The sequence below is a fragment of the Camarhynchus parvulus genome, chromosome 1A, assembly GCF_901933205.1.
Source record: "Camarhynchus parvulus chromosome 1A, STF_HiC, whole genome shotgun sequence".
NCBI classification, from domain to species: Eukaryota; Metazoa; Chordata; class Aves; order Passeriformes; family Thraupidae; genus Camarhynchus; species Camarhynchus parvulus.
The window spans coordinates 69,520,004-69,533,660 of NC_044586.1; the positions used below are offsets into that span (position 1 = coordinate 69,520,004).

The 13,657-nt window shown below is 42.8% G+C and overlaps 1 protein-coding gene across 3 annotated transcripts in view; it reads right to left on the minus strand.

Moving 5' to 3' along the window:
- FBH1 (F-box DNA helicase 1) overlaps positions 1–13,653 on the minus strand; it is a 46,047-nt gene extending 32,394 nt beyond the window's left edge. For all 3 annotated transcript variants that reach the window (XR_004061199.1, XM_030960965.1, XM_030960963.1), the window contains exons 1-6: positions 13,628–13,653; positions 9,934–10,088; positions 8,234–8,721; positions 4,932–5,062; positions 2,270–2,399; positions 1,015–1,205 (exon numbers count right to left, since the gene is read on the minus strand). Coding sequence is in view for 2 of the 3 variants with exons in the window: in XM_030960965.1 (XP_030816825.1) it covers positions 1,015–1,205; positions 2,270–2,399; positions 4,932–5,062; positions 8,234–8,721; positions 9,934–10,087 (1,094 nt within the window). In the remaining variant the exon portion in view is untranslated. The remainder of the gene's footprint in view (positions 1–1,014; positions 1,206–2,269; positions 2,400–4,931; positions 5,063–8,233; positions 8,722–9,933; positions 10,089–13,627) is intronic.
- Positions 13,654–13,657: the final 4 nt, after the last annotated feature.

Below are 13,657 nucleotides of genomic sequence, written 5' to 3' on the forward strand. Positions count from 1 at the left end.
CTTTGGGATAAAGGATGGACACAGGGAATGGCTTCAGATTGGAAAAAAGGGGAGATTTGGGAAGGAATTATTGGGCTGGGTTGGAATTCCCAGAGAAGCTGCAGCTGCCTCATCCCTGGAACATCCAAGGCTGGGTTGGAACACCCTGGGATGGTGGGAAGGGCCCAGGGATGGAATGGGAAGCTCCTGGCCTGCTGGAGATGGAAATGCTGTTGTTCTATTGGGAATTGGAAGGATCTGAAATTCAAAGCTGGAGAGATCTCAGAGCCTCTTGCAGGGCCTAAAGGGGCTCCAGGAGACTTTGGGATAAAGGACTGGACACAGGGAATGGCTTCAGATTGGATAAAAGGGAGAGATTTGGGATGGGACATTGGGAATTGGCAATTCCCAGAGCAGCTGCAGCTGCCTCATCCTAAAGCCAGATTAGAGAAACTGGGGATGGTGGGAAGTGCCCAGGGATGGAATGGGAAGCTCCTGACCTGCTGGGATTTGAAACTCAAAGTTGGAGAGACCTCAGAGCCTCTTGCAGGGCCTAAAGGGGCTCCAGGAGAGAGACTTTGGGATAAAGGATGGACACAGGGAATGGCTTCAGATTGGAAAAAATGGGAGATTTGGGAAGGGATCTTGGGAAGGAATTCCCACAGAAGCTGCAGCTGCCTCATCCCTGGAACATCCAAGGCTGGGTTGGAACACCCTGGGGATGGTGGGAAGTGCCCAGGGATGGAATGGGAAGCTCCTGACCTGCTGGGAATTGGAGGGATTTGAAATTCAAAATTGGAGAGATCTCAGAGCCCCTGCAGGGCCTAAAAGGTCTCCAGGAGAGAGACTTTGGGATAAACGATGGACAGCACCTAGGGAATGGCTCCCACTGCCAGAGGGCAGGCATGGATGGGATCTTGGCAATGAGGAATTCCCACAGAAGCTGCAGCTGCCTCATCCCTGAACATCCAAGGCTGGGTTGGAACACCCTGGGATGGTGGGAAGTGCCCAGGGATGGGATGAGAATCTCCTGACCTGTTGGAGATGGGAATGCTCTTGTTCCTCATGGCCAAGAGCAGCGTGGCCATGCAGTGGAGCACCTCGGTGACCTCCAGCAGGGCCAGCTCCGGGCGGGGGCTCCGGAAACATCCCAGGAGCTTCTGGATGTCACCAACACCATCAGAGAACAGCACCATGACAGCAAAGATGGCCCACATCTTCTCTGCCTGGGGAAGGACAAGGAAAACACAGCAAAAAGCTTGGAGCTTCCAGGAAAATCTCACTAGGAGGTGGAAAAATTCTGTGAGGAGCTGTTAAATCCTAAATTGATGCCTTGAGAATCTGAGCTAGGACAGAGGCTGGGCAGAGTTCCAGAATGAAGCAGGGATTTATGAAAGGATCTCCTCCATGGATGCACCTTGGGCAGCACCAGAGCCCAGCCAGGGCTGCACCCAAGATGAACCAAAATGGCCCCAAAATGCACGAGCGCTCTCGGGGTCTCTCCCTGGGATCAGTTCTGCTCCATTTGCACCTTGCAGTTCATTGTCCCATTCCAGCTTTAGCCCCTGCAGTCCCACCCTGCTTGTTTTTCTCTCTCCAGCCCGCGGGGTTTGTGCTCCTCGGCTGAGATTTGGGTCATTTGTCCTTGGTGCCCAGCTGGAGCAGGAATTGTTTTCTCTCCCTGCTCTGTGCACAGAGCTCACCATCCCATAATGTGAAGCCCAGACCCACACACTAAAGCAGCACAGAATGGGAAAAATAGAAAAGCCAAACCCTGAGGGATCATTGTCAGCCCAAATGATCCCAAATAACACCACAGAGGGAGGAGTTTGGGATACAGGAGGGCAGAGTGACCTCAAACAAGCTTTAGGATGGGTTCAAAAGGGACGAGCACATCCCATATTTGCATCCTGTCCAGCTTTACCCATCCAAATTTATGGGAATGGCAGGAAGGAAAACCTGGATCTCCCCAAAAATGTGGGCTGAGGTCAGATCCCAGGGGAATGGTGAGTGACTGGAGAGGTGCTGCCTGTTCCCAAGCCACTTTTTGTGGGATTTAGGGATCATTCCTTCCAGCTGTTTGCCTTGAACCAAAACCCATCAACACAGAGCTCCAGGGTTTTCCTCTAAATCCATTTGGTGACAAGAAACCCCACAGACACACCCAGAGCCTTGGGGACACTGCAGGAATTTGTTTAAAGAAAACCAGAAATAAGAGTGAAATAAAAGAAATAAAACAGAAATAAGAGTGAAATAAAAGAAATAAAACAGAAATAAGAGTGCAACTCACCCCAGGCTTGCTGTGTAACTCGGGGAATTTGCTGAGGACACAGAACTGAGCCTTTGGGAAGAGGGGATGGCTTCCCAGAACCTGGAGAAGCGTGCTGGGATGCACCTTGGGCCCTGTGGATGACACCAACCTGTGCAGGAGGAACAAGGAGGGATTTACTCTCCCAGGAACCTGTGGCTCCCCCAAAGCACATCCTGCTGATGCCCACAGCTCCTTATTAATGCAGCACGGACCCTCTGAGAGCCACTGAACTCATCAAAAATAATTTCAATAATTGTCACAAGGGATTGCCTCTGGACAAAGAACATTGCACACAACTTAGTGTCTGCCTAATGTTGTGTATGGCTGAATTACCAAATACCCACCTTTTAGAAAATTTAAAATATTCACGTGTCTGTAGGTACTTTTTCAAGCACAGTTTTGACTTCTGCACTCAACCAATCGTACTTGCTGCCGCAGTTTTACATGAGAGACATTTTAAAAATGACACAAAGCTTCCAACCCTTAAAAAACTGCACAAGCTTCTGTGAGAAACACACAGAGAAAAGAAACCTGGGAACTATTAATAACATTTTCTTCCTACCTTTTTAAAGTTTTAAACCTACTTTACCTATTTCACAGCAAAAAATAAATACATTAATCATTAACCAACACCAAAAGCCACCACACGAATACATTAACAAAAAAATCCTAAAATTAAAAAAAAATCTCAAATTAACAAACAAAAAATCTTAAATTAACGAACAAAAAATCTTAAATTAGCGAACAAAAAAATCTTAAATTAACGAACAAAAAATCTTAAATTAACGAACAAAAAATCTTAAATTAACGAACAAAAAATCTTAAATTAACGAACAAAAAATCTTAAATTAGTGAACAAAAAATCTTAAATTAACGAACAAAAAATCTTAAATTAACGAACAAAAAATCTTAAATTAACGAACAAAAAATCTTAAATTAACGAACAAAAAATCTTAAATTAACAAACAAAAAATCTTAAATTAACAAACAAAAATTATAAAGCTTTAAATTAACAAAAACCTCCCTTCCCTAACACATTGATGTCTCAACAAAAATATTCTTAAATTAACCTGAACAAAAAAATTTTAAATTTAACAAACAAAAATCTTAAATTAACAAACTATTTTAAATTGCTTCACTGAACACACTGATGTTTACAATTCTTTTGAATTAAAATCTGCCCTTCACCTGAACACGTTGATGTCTCAATAATAATTATACCTGCCCCTCACCTGAACACATTGAGCTAATATTAAAATTTTTTTTTTAATTTTCCCCTGACACTCAATCAATAATAATACTTTATTTTTAAATTTGCTCTCCACCTGAACACACTGATATCTCAATCATAATTATTCTTAAATCTGCTCTCCACCTGAACACACTCATATTAACAAAAATTATACTTCATTTTTAAATCTTCTCTCCACCTGAACACACTGATGCCTCAATGATAATTCTTTTTTAATCTTCTCTCCACCTGAACACACTCATATTAATAAATTATATTTCATTCTTAAATCTTCTCTTCACCTGAACACACTGATATCTAAATCATAATTATTCTTAAATCTGCTCTCCACCTGAACACACTGATGCCTCAATAATAATTTTTCTTGAATCTTCTCTTCACCTGAACACACTCATTAATAAAAATTATACTTCATTCTTAAATCTTCTCTCCACCTGAACACGCTGATGCCTCAATCATAATTTTCTTGAATCTTCTCTTCATCTGAACACGCTGCCTCAATCATAATTATTCTCAAATCTTCTCTCCACCTAACACACCCACACTAACAGGAGCTATACTCTATTTTCTCCTTTTACCAGGAGGAATTTACCCTGCTACCCCCAAAGCACCCTCAGGGTGGCTGCAGAAGCTCCCATTAATCCCTGCTGTGTTTTCCATGGAATTGGAGCAGCTGGAAGTTGCATTTCCAGCCCATTCCTGGAGCCAGGAGCCACTTGGACAAGAACTCCCAGATTGAAGAGCTGGAATAAATTCCTACATCCAGCCCTTCTGGCTGTCTCCAAGTCTCCTGCAGTGGAATTCCATGCCCAGGGAGGGTGGAACTGGATGATTTTAAGGTTCTTTCCAATCCAAACCATTCCAGAAGTTGGATCCACCTTGCTCCTTTATTTTTTCTATATCTTAACCTCTAAAACTTCATTTATTTTAATGCGTCTCTGCTCTAAACTATAAATCCACATTCCTGCTTTTAAATTTGGAAGTTTATTCTAAGGTCTCAGATTAAATTTTGTGTTTTATTCTAAGCTTTGGCTCACAGCCCCAAAGTTCTGAGAGTTCTTTGCATTTCAGGTTCCAGCACCTGTGGATGTGGCACTTGGGGACACGGGCGGCCTTGGAAGTGCTGGGAATGGTTGGGCTCCATGTCTTGGAGGCCTTTTCCACCCTAAAGAATTCCATGATTCCAGCATCTTGTGTCCAAACAGGGTAAGAAAAAGAAAAGGGAAGTTTTGTACCTCTTTTTAGTGGTTTTTTTTTCCTATTAAAATCACTTTCCCTCCCCATTTTCCTGCACGTCTCCCACCTGTTTAGAAGCCAAACCTGGCAATTCCCGGGATCCAAAAGAAGAAATCCCAAAGCCAGGAAAATCTGAGGATGTGCAGGACTCACCTGAGCAAGCCCAGCACACAGCCCTGCTGCTCCTGGGTTATGGAGAATTCCTGCAGGATCTGCTCAACCCTCTGCAGGGCTGACTCCTCCCTCTTCAGGTACTGGTGGTAGAGCTTCTTCCAAGGGATAAACTGCAATGGAAGCACAGGGTTCACCTCCTGGCATTCCAAAGGGGGATTGCAGGGGGCTCTCAGAGTCATGGGGGTCAAAAAGGAGCTGGATGGGAAAGGGAGATGGGGAAGGAAAGGGGGGAAAGGGGGAAAAAAGGAAAAAAAAAGAGGGGAAAAAGAAAAAAGAGGGGGGAAAAAGAGGGGGAAAAAAAAGAGGGGGAAAAGAAGAGGGGGAAAAAAAGAAGGGGGGAAAAGAAGAGGGGGGAAAAAAGAAGAGGGGGAAAAAAGAAGAGGGGAAAAAAGAAGAGGGGGAAAAAGAAGAGGGGGAAAAGAAGGGGAAAAAGAAGAGGGGGAAAAAGAAGAGGGGAAAAAAGAAGAGGGGGAAAAAAGAAGAGGGGAAAAAGAAGAGGGGGGAAAAAGAAGAGGGGGAAAAAAGAAGAGGGGGAAAAAGAAGAGGGGGAAAAAAGAGGGGAAAAAGAAGAGGGGGAAAAAAGAAGAGGGAAAAAGAAGAGGGGGAAAAAAAACAAAGAGAAGAGGGAAAAGAGAAGAGGGAAAGAAAAAAAAAAAAAAGAGAAGAAAAAAAAGAGGGAAAAGAGAAGAGGGAAAAGAGAAGAGGGAAAAGAGAAGAGGGAAAAGAGAAGAGGGAAAAGAGAAGAGGGAAAAGAGAAGAGGGAAAAGAGAAGAGGGAAAAAAGAGGGGGAAAAAAGGGGGAAAGAGAAGAGGGAAAAGAGAAGAGGGAAAAAAGAGAGGGGAAAAAAGAGGGAAAAGAGAAGACAAAAAAAAGAGGGAAAAGAGAAGAGGGAAAAGAGAGGGGGAAAGAGAGGGGGAAAGAGAGAGGGGGAAAAAGAGAGGGGGAAAAAAAGAGAGGGGAAAAAAAGAGGTAAAAAGAGGGAAAAAAAGAGGTAAAAAGAGGGAAAAAAAAGGGGGAAAAAAAGAGGGGGAAAAAAAGGAGGGGGAAGAAAGAGGAGGGGGAAGAAAGAGGAGGGGGAAGAGAAGAGGACAAAAGGAGGGAAAAAGAGAAAAAAGAGAGGGAAAAAATAGAGGAAAAAGGGGGGGAAAAGGAGGAAAAGGGGGGAAGAGGGAGGACAAAAAGAGGGAAAAATAGAGAAAAAGGGGAAGAAGGAGGAAAAGGGAAGGGGGGGAAAGAGGGAGGAAAAAAGAGAGAAAAAACAGAGAAAAAGGGAAAGAAGGAAGGAAAAGGGAGAGGGAAAAAGAGGGAGGGAAAAATGAGGGGAAAATAGAGAAAAAAGGGAAATAAGGAGGAAGAAGGAAAAAGAGGGAGGAAAAAATACAGGGGGAAAAGCAGGGGGGAAAGAAGAGGGAAAAAAAGGGGGAAAAAAGGAAAAAGGGGGGAAAAAAGAAAGGGGGGGAAAATACTCAAAGCCTGCAAATAGGGCTGGATTTTTGGGAATGGTGAGTGACTGGAGAGGTGCTGCCTGTTCCCAAGTCACTTTTTGTGGGATTTAGGGATCATTCCTTCCAATTGCTTGCCTTGATTCCTGAAGAACCAAAACCCATCAACACAGAGCTCCAGGGTTTTCCTCCAAATCCATTTGGTGACAAGAAACCCCACAGAGACAGCCAGAGGTTTGGGGACACTGCAGGAATTCCCTGAAAACTCCTGCCAGCAAAAAAGGCTGCAGGGAAAACTCTGCAAGGTGGGATTTTATGGAATCTTCCAGATTTTTTTTTTTCCATGGATGGGAAGGAATGTTGTTGCAACACGGATTTTGGATATAGGGCTGCAACTTTTGGTCCAGAAGACCAAAAAAAAAAAAAAAAAACTGGCAGGAAATGTAAAAATTCATGGATTTGGGGAAGAATCATGGGATTGAAAGGAACAAAGTGGCAGGCAGGGCATGGATGATCCCATGAGAAGAATGATGGGATTTAAAGGAACAAAGGGAGACATGGATGATCCCATGGGATGATCCCATGGAGTTCCTTACTCGTGGATCCCAGATTTTAGATATAGGGTGGCAACTTTTGGTCCAAAAAAATGGCAGGAGACCTAAAAATTCCTGGCTTGTGGGAAGAATGATGGGATTGAAAAGAACAAGGTGGCAGGCAGGGCATGGATGGTCCCAGGGGAAGAATGATGGGATTGAAAGGAACAAAGGGAAGCATGGATGATCCCATGGAATTCCTTACCCACAGATCTCAGATATAAGGTAACAACTTTTGGTCCAGAAGACCAAAAAACAAAGGCAGGAAACCTTAAAAATCATGGATTTGGGGAAGAATGATGGGATTTAAAGGAACAAAGGGAGACATGGATGATCCTATGGGATAATCCCAGAGTGTTCCTTACCCACAGATCTCAGATCTTTTGGTCCAAAAGACCAAAGAAAAAGGGCAGGAAATCTAAAAATTCCTGGATTGTGGGAAGAATGATGGGATTGAAAGGAACAAAGTGGCAGGCAGGGCATGGATGATCCCATGAGAAGAATGATGGGATCTAAAGGAACAAAGGGAGACATGGATGGTCCCATGAGAAGAATGATGGGATTTAAAGGAACAAAGGGAGGCATGGATGGTCCCATGAGAAGAATGATGGGATTTAAAGGAACAAAGGAGACATGGATGATCCCATGGGATGATCCCATGGAGTTCCTTACCCACAGATCTCAGACACAGGGCAACAACTTTTGGTCCAGAAGACCAAAAAAAACAAAGGCAGGAAATCTAAAAATTCATGGATTGTGGGAAGAATGATGGGATTGAAAGGAACAAAGGGAGACATGGATGATCCCAGAGCATTCCTTACCCGTGGATCCCACATTTTAGATACAGGGCAGCAACTTTTGGTCCAAAAAAATGGCAGGAGACCTAAAAATTCCTGGCTTGTGGGAAGAATGATGGGATTGAAAGGAACAAAGTGGCAGGCAGGGTATGGATGGTCCCAGGGGAAGAATGATGGGATCTAAAGGAACAAAGGGAGACATGGATGGTCCCATGAGAAGAATGATGGGATTGAAAGGAACAAAGGAGACATGGATGATCCCATGGGATGATCCCATGGAGTTCCTTACCCACAGATCTCAGACACAGGGCAACAACTTTTAGTCCAGAAGACCAAAAAAAAACTGGCAGGAAATCTAAAAATTCATGGATTTTGGGAAGAATCATGGGATTGAAAGGAACAAAGGGAGACATGGATGGTCCATGGGATGATCCCAGAGCGTTCCTTACCCGTGGATCCCGGATTATCTCCCTCCAGCAGCGACACACCAGGCTCAGGTTCTGGTACAGATCCACAACTGGCAGGAAAGCAAAAATATTCCTGAGGATTTCGGGAGGAAGATCATCCATGGATCCCTGAGGAAGCTGCCAGCTCCGAGTGCCCAGGAGGCCGTAGTGGGGATCGGGAAGGGGTTCCACCTCCAGCTCTTCCCATTCCTGCTTGATCCCACTGAGCTCTGGAATCTTCTCCTCGGGTTCCTCCCAGAGATCCCGCTCTGGTTTGGGAATTCCTCTTTTCCTGGAATGTCCGCTGGGAGGTGGCACCAAGGCCTGGGGATGCAGGGGAAGGGAGGGGCTGCTGAAGGAACCGGGAGCTCCAGGGGAAAAGGGATCCAGTGGCTCTTCCTTGATGCCACGGCTCGGCATCCCAGCACTTCCCACTTGTGGTGACTTCAGGATGCTGAAAAAATCCGAGATTTTCCTCTGCTGGCCTGGTGCTGCACGAAGAGGAAAAGTGGGAATGAATTCCATGGGAATCAGGGAATGAGGAAGAATTTGGGATTTTGGTGGCGCGTCCAGGCTGGGCAGGGAATGTTCTCTGGGAAGGGAGCCAGGTACAGACAGAGCTCTCAGGAAAATGGGTCTGAATCCCACATGTCCCAGGCACTCAGGAGTAATTCAGGGAGGGTTTTCTGGGGTTTCTGCTCAGCCACAGGTGTGCAGGATTTGGGGAATAAAATGAAATGAGATTTTAAAAAAAGAATTTAAAAAAAAATTAAATGAAAATAAATAAAATCAAAATAACATAAATATATAAGCCTACATAAAATAATGAAATAAAATAAAAATAATATAAAATTTTTAAAAAAGCAAAATTAAATTAAATGCAACAAATAAAATAAAAAAGAAAATGAAATAATTACATTAAAAAAAGAAGTGAATAAAATCACAAAATCTCACAGAGAGGAAATTGGTCGAGGAAACTCTTTTTAATGGAATCCTGCAATGGGTTGGGTGGGAAGGGACCTCAAAGTCCCCTCAGTGCCACCCCTGCCATGGCAGGGACACCTCCCCCTGTCCCAGGCTGCTCCAGCCCGGCCTTGGGCATCGCAGGGATCAGGGGCAGCCCCAGCTGCTCTGGGAATCCCAAAATCCCACCCCAGTCTCCCTCTCCCAGGGAATTCCCTCCATTCCCAGCTCTCCCAGCCTGGGATTGGATCCATCCCCACCCCGACTCCTCTCTGGGAAGGAATTTTGGGATCCGGGGGCTTCACTGGGAATCTCAGGGCTCCAGGAAGGGTCTCCCTTCCCTTTTCCATCCCCAACTTCCATAAAAATCCCTCGGGATGGATTCTGAGTGTCCCAAATCCCAGAATGGTTTGGGTGGGAAGGGCCCTTCAACCCCATCCCATTCCAATCCCACCATCCCAGGTGCTCCAGCCCCAGTGCCCAGCCTGGCCTTGGCCATTGCAGGGATGCAGGGGCAGCCCCAGCTGCTCTGGCAATGCCAGCCCAGCCAGGAATTCCTCATTGCCAAGATGCCATCCATGCCTGCCCTCTGGCAGTGGGAGCCATTCCCTGGGTGCTGTCCCTGCAGGCCTTGGCCCCAGTCCCTCTGCAGCTCTCCTGCAGGCCCCTGCAGGCCCTGCAATGTGCTGGAAGCTCTCCCTGGAGCTTTCCCTTCCCCAGGGGATCATTCCCAGCGGTACCTCTGGGGTGTGTCCGTGGGATGGGATGAAGGCCCCGGTTTCCTCCTCCTCGGGGCAGGCCCAGGGGGTGCCGCAGCGGGGCCGAGCCCTCGGCGCTCTGGGCCAGGGCGGCGCACTCGGGGGCTGAGAGCTGCCGCCTCCGGCAGCGCCGCATCCTGCGGGAAACGGAAACCAAAGGGAAAAAACAAAATGGTGCTTTGCCCTCCGGAATTCTGAGGGGCCGCAGGGATTGAGCGAGTTATTGTGGAGCGGCACCTGAGAGTCGGTTTAGTTTGGGTATTTGGGGTATGGTTTAGTTGGGGGTATTTAGTTAGGAATTCCATCCCAGGCAGGACATCCTAGAGAAGCTGTGGCTGCCTCTTGTTATAAATGACAGTATATAATATAATATACATATATAAAGTAAAATAACATAATATAATATAAATAATGTAATGTAATTATATAATTATATAATAAATATAATATAAAAGTATATAACACAATATAATATAATGTAATATAATATAATATAATATAATATAATATAATATAATATAATATAATGTAATGTAATAAAATATAATATAATATAATATAATATAATATAATATAATATAACACAATATAATATAATATAATATAATATAATATAACATAATATAATATAGTAAATATAATATAATAGTATATAACATAATACATATACATAATATAATATAATATAAAATAGTATAAATATAATTATTCTATAATCATTATAATGATTATAGTAATTAACTACTATAATATTATATAGTAATTAATATAGTGATATTATAATGGTATAATTATAATAGTATAATATTACTATATTATTATTATATAATATAATATTATAATTAGAATAAATTATTATAATATTACAATTATTATATTACTATATTAGTATCATATAATATATTGTATATAACAACATAATCATATTATAATACAAAAATATTACATTATTTATTATAAAACTATTGCATTATATTATAGTTATTTATATCAGTGTGTTATGTTATTATTATGTTATATTATATTATATTATCAATATATTAACACAACATAATACAATAGAATATATAAAATTTATACTTCTATTACTATAATAATATAATATTAATTGTATAATGCATCATATTTTATATTATAAATAGAATAAAAATATAATATATAATATATATAATCTAGTAACATTATAATGTAGCTATTGATTTTCATATTTATGTATTGGCTTTTAGAAGTTACTGTTAATCACAACAGTTTCAATAGAATACAATTTATAATCCCTTTTAATTACTTCTAAAATATAATATAACCCATCTGCTTTTATACACACTATTTAGCTTTATATAAAAATAATCAAAGAAATATTTTTTAGCCTTCATATAATATTCAAATAGGAACTATGTAATTACAATGTCATTAAAATTCAAATTTTCATTAAAATATGTCTGACTTTACGTAAATTCAAATAATTATGTTGAATACTTTTATTTACATAACTAACTCAGATAATGGTAGAAAATAACTATGTGAATTCAATATATTTGTGGACTATCTTATCTAAATGATAATGAATCAATACCAAGAACCAAGACACCAAGAAAAAAATTTATTACTAATTCTCCAGTTATTGAGAAGTGGCAAAACAATAAAAAAAACCTCAAGAAAAAATAAAATATATTCATTTTAGTAAAACGCAGACAAGTCCAAAGTCCAAACCAAGAAAATTAATTCCCATAATACATAAACTCACAAATTATAATATAATATAGAAATATATATAATTCTCATAAGTATGTCTTTAACCAATGCAATAAAAATATAGAAGAAAATGATTTTAAGCTAATGGTGTGCTTTTGGCAATTTGCACTAGATATATATATATATAGAAGAAGAGATGAAATAAAAGAAAGCAAAATTAAAAAACCAAAATAAAATAATAAAAATTAAAATGAAATTTAAAAATTGAAATGAAATGAAATGAAGTGAAATGAAATTAAATGTAATGAAGTGAAATGAAGTGAAATCACAAACTCACTTTCCCAGAGAGGAGATTGGTTAAGGAAATTCTTCTTCATGGAATTTATGGAATCCTTTCATCCCTTATTAAACTTTTAATGATTTGAAAGAACCAGCCTTGTTCCTCACACCCTGGATCCCACATTCCACCACCCAAACCGAGCCTTTCCAAGCTGGGATCATTCCTTACCAGAGGAACCTGAACCCATTTGCAGGTTTAAAAAATCCTCCTGGGAATTATTCCCATAAAATAACCAAACCTTACTTGGAATAGGCACAAACTCCTCTCTTCTGGCCACCAAAAAAAAACCCCCAAAAATGTAATTTTTTCCACAAAAGAATCCCCAACCCAGCAGGAGTGGCTGCCACAGGATGAGCTCCCTCCTGCCAGCACCAGCAGTTTCACTTTTGCTTCCTTTAATTTATTTATTTCTCTTTAACACGTCTGCAGCAGCCCCAGAAATGCCCCGTTTTCCTTTTAGGGCAGGATCCAAGGATCAGCCTGGTTCTTCCTTGGGATAATTTTAGGGGTTTTTCCCAACCTGAATGATTTTATGGAAGTGCTGCTCCTTCCTTTTCAGCTCAGCAGAGTTAAAACCACTCAGCTCCATGCGGAGGCTGGTTGCCAACATCCCCATTTCCTCAAAATATGGGAAATGAGGCAAATAAAAGGGGAAAAAAAAAACCAATTCAAGACACTCCTGAGGCTTTTAGGAATGTGCTGAGGGAATTTGGGGCTGGATTTGATGATTTCTTCCAACCTAAATCATCCCAGGATTCTACTTAAAAATGGAATTTCTCACTCAGCCTTCAGCTGCATCCCTGTTTTTTTCCCAATTTCCCGTGTGGCTTCCAATGTCAGCCAGGACAGGACATTCCAGCTGGGAAGGCAAAGGATCAGAGGATGGAGGGGGAAGCTCCAGAGGGAGGAGAAATATTTGGGAGGAAGTTGGAGCTGCTCCCTGTTCTGCCCCCTGAACGTCCTTTCCAAACCCTTTTCCCACATGGATGCACCGCCCTCCTTCAGAGGGTCCCCTCATTTCCAAGGCTGGCTATTCCCAAAGCCCTTCAGTGCCAATCCCCCAATTCCAAGGATTCCCTCATTCCCAAGGAATTCCCTTTTAACCCTTTCTCAGCCAAGAGCCCCCCTGTTCACTCCCCATCCTGTTACCCCTCATTTCCAATCCCTCGATTCCAAGGATTCCCCCATTCCCAAGGGTCCCCTCATGCCGAAGGAGTTCCTCCATTCCCAGGCACCCACAATGCCAAGGGTGCCCTGAGCACCTCCCGCAGTGCCCAAGGATCCCCTCAATCCCAAGACCCCCCTTTTCCCTTTCCGCCAAGGGTCCTTTGCCCTCCTATTACCCAAATCCAACCCTCAATTCCAAGGATTCCCCCATTTCCAACGGCGCCCCCAACGCCAAAGGAGCCTCCATTCCCAAGCTCCCCTCAAAGCCAAAGGTCTCCCGCAGCGCCAAAAGCCCATTGAATACCAACCCCTCGGCTTTGCCAAGGGTCCCCTCAGTGCCAATCCCTCAGTTCCAAGGATTCCCTCATTCCCAAGGGCTCCGCATTCCCAAAGAAACCCCATTTCCAAGGAAACCCCTTCCCCCCCCCCCGTTCCCCCCCCTTCCCAAATGGTCGCGCCCTCCTCCCCCGGCCTCACCCGCTCCCGGCGCTCGCGGCCCCGCGCTCT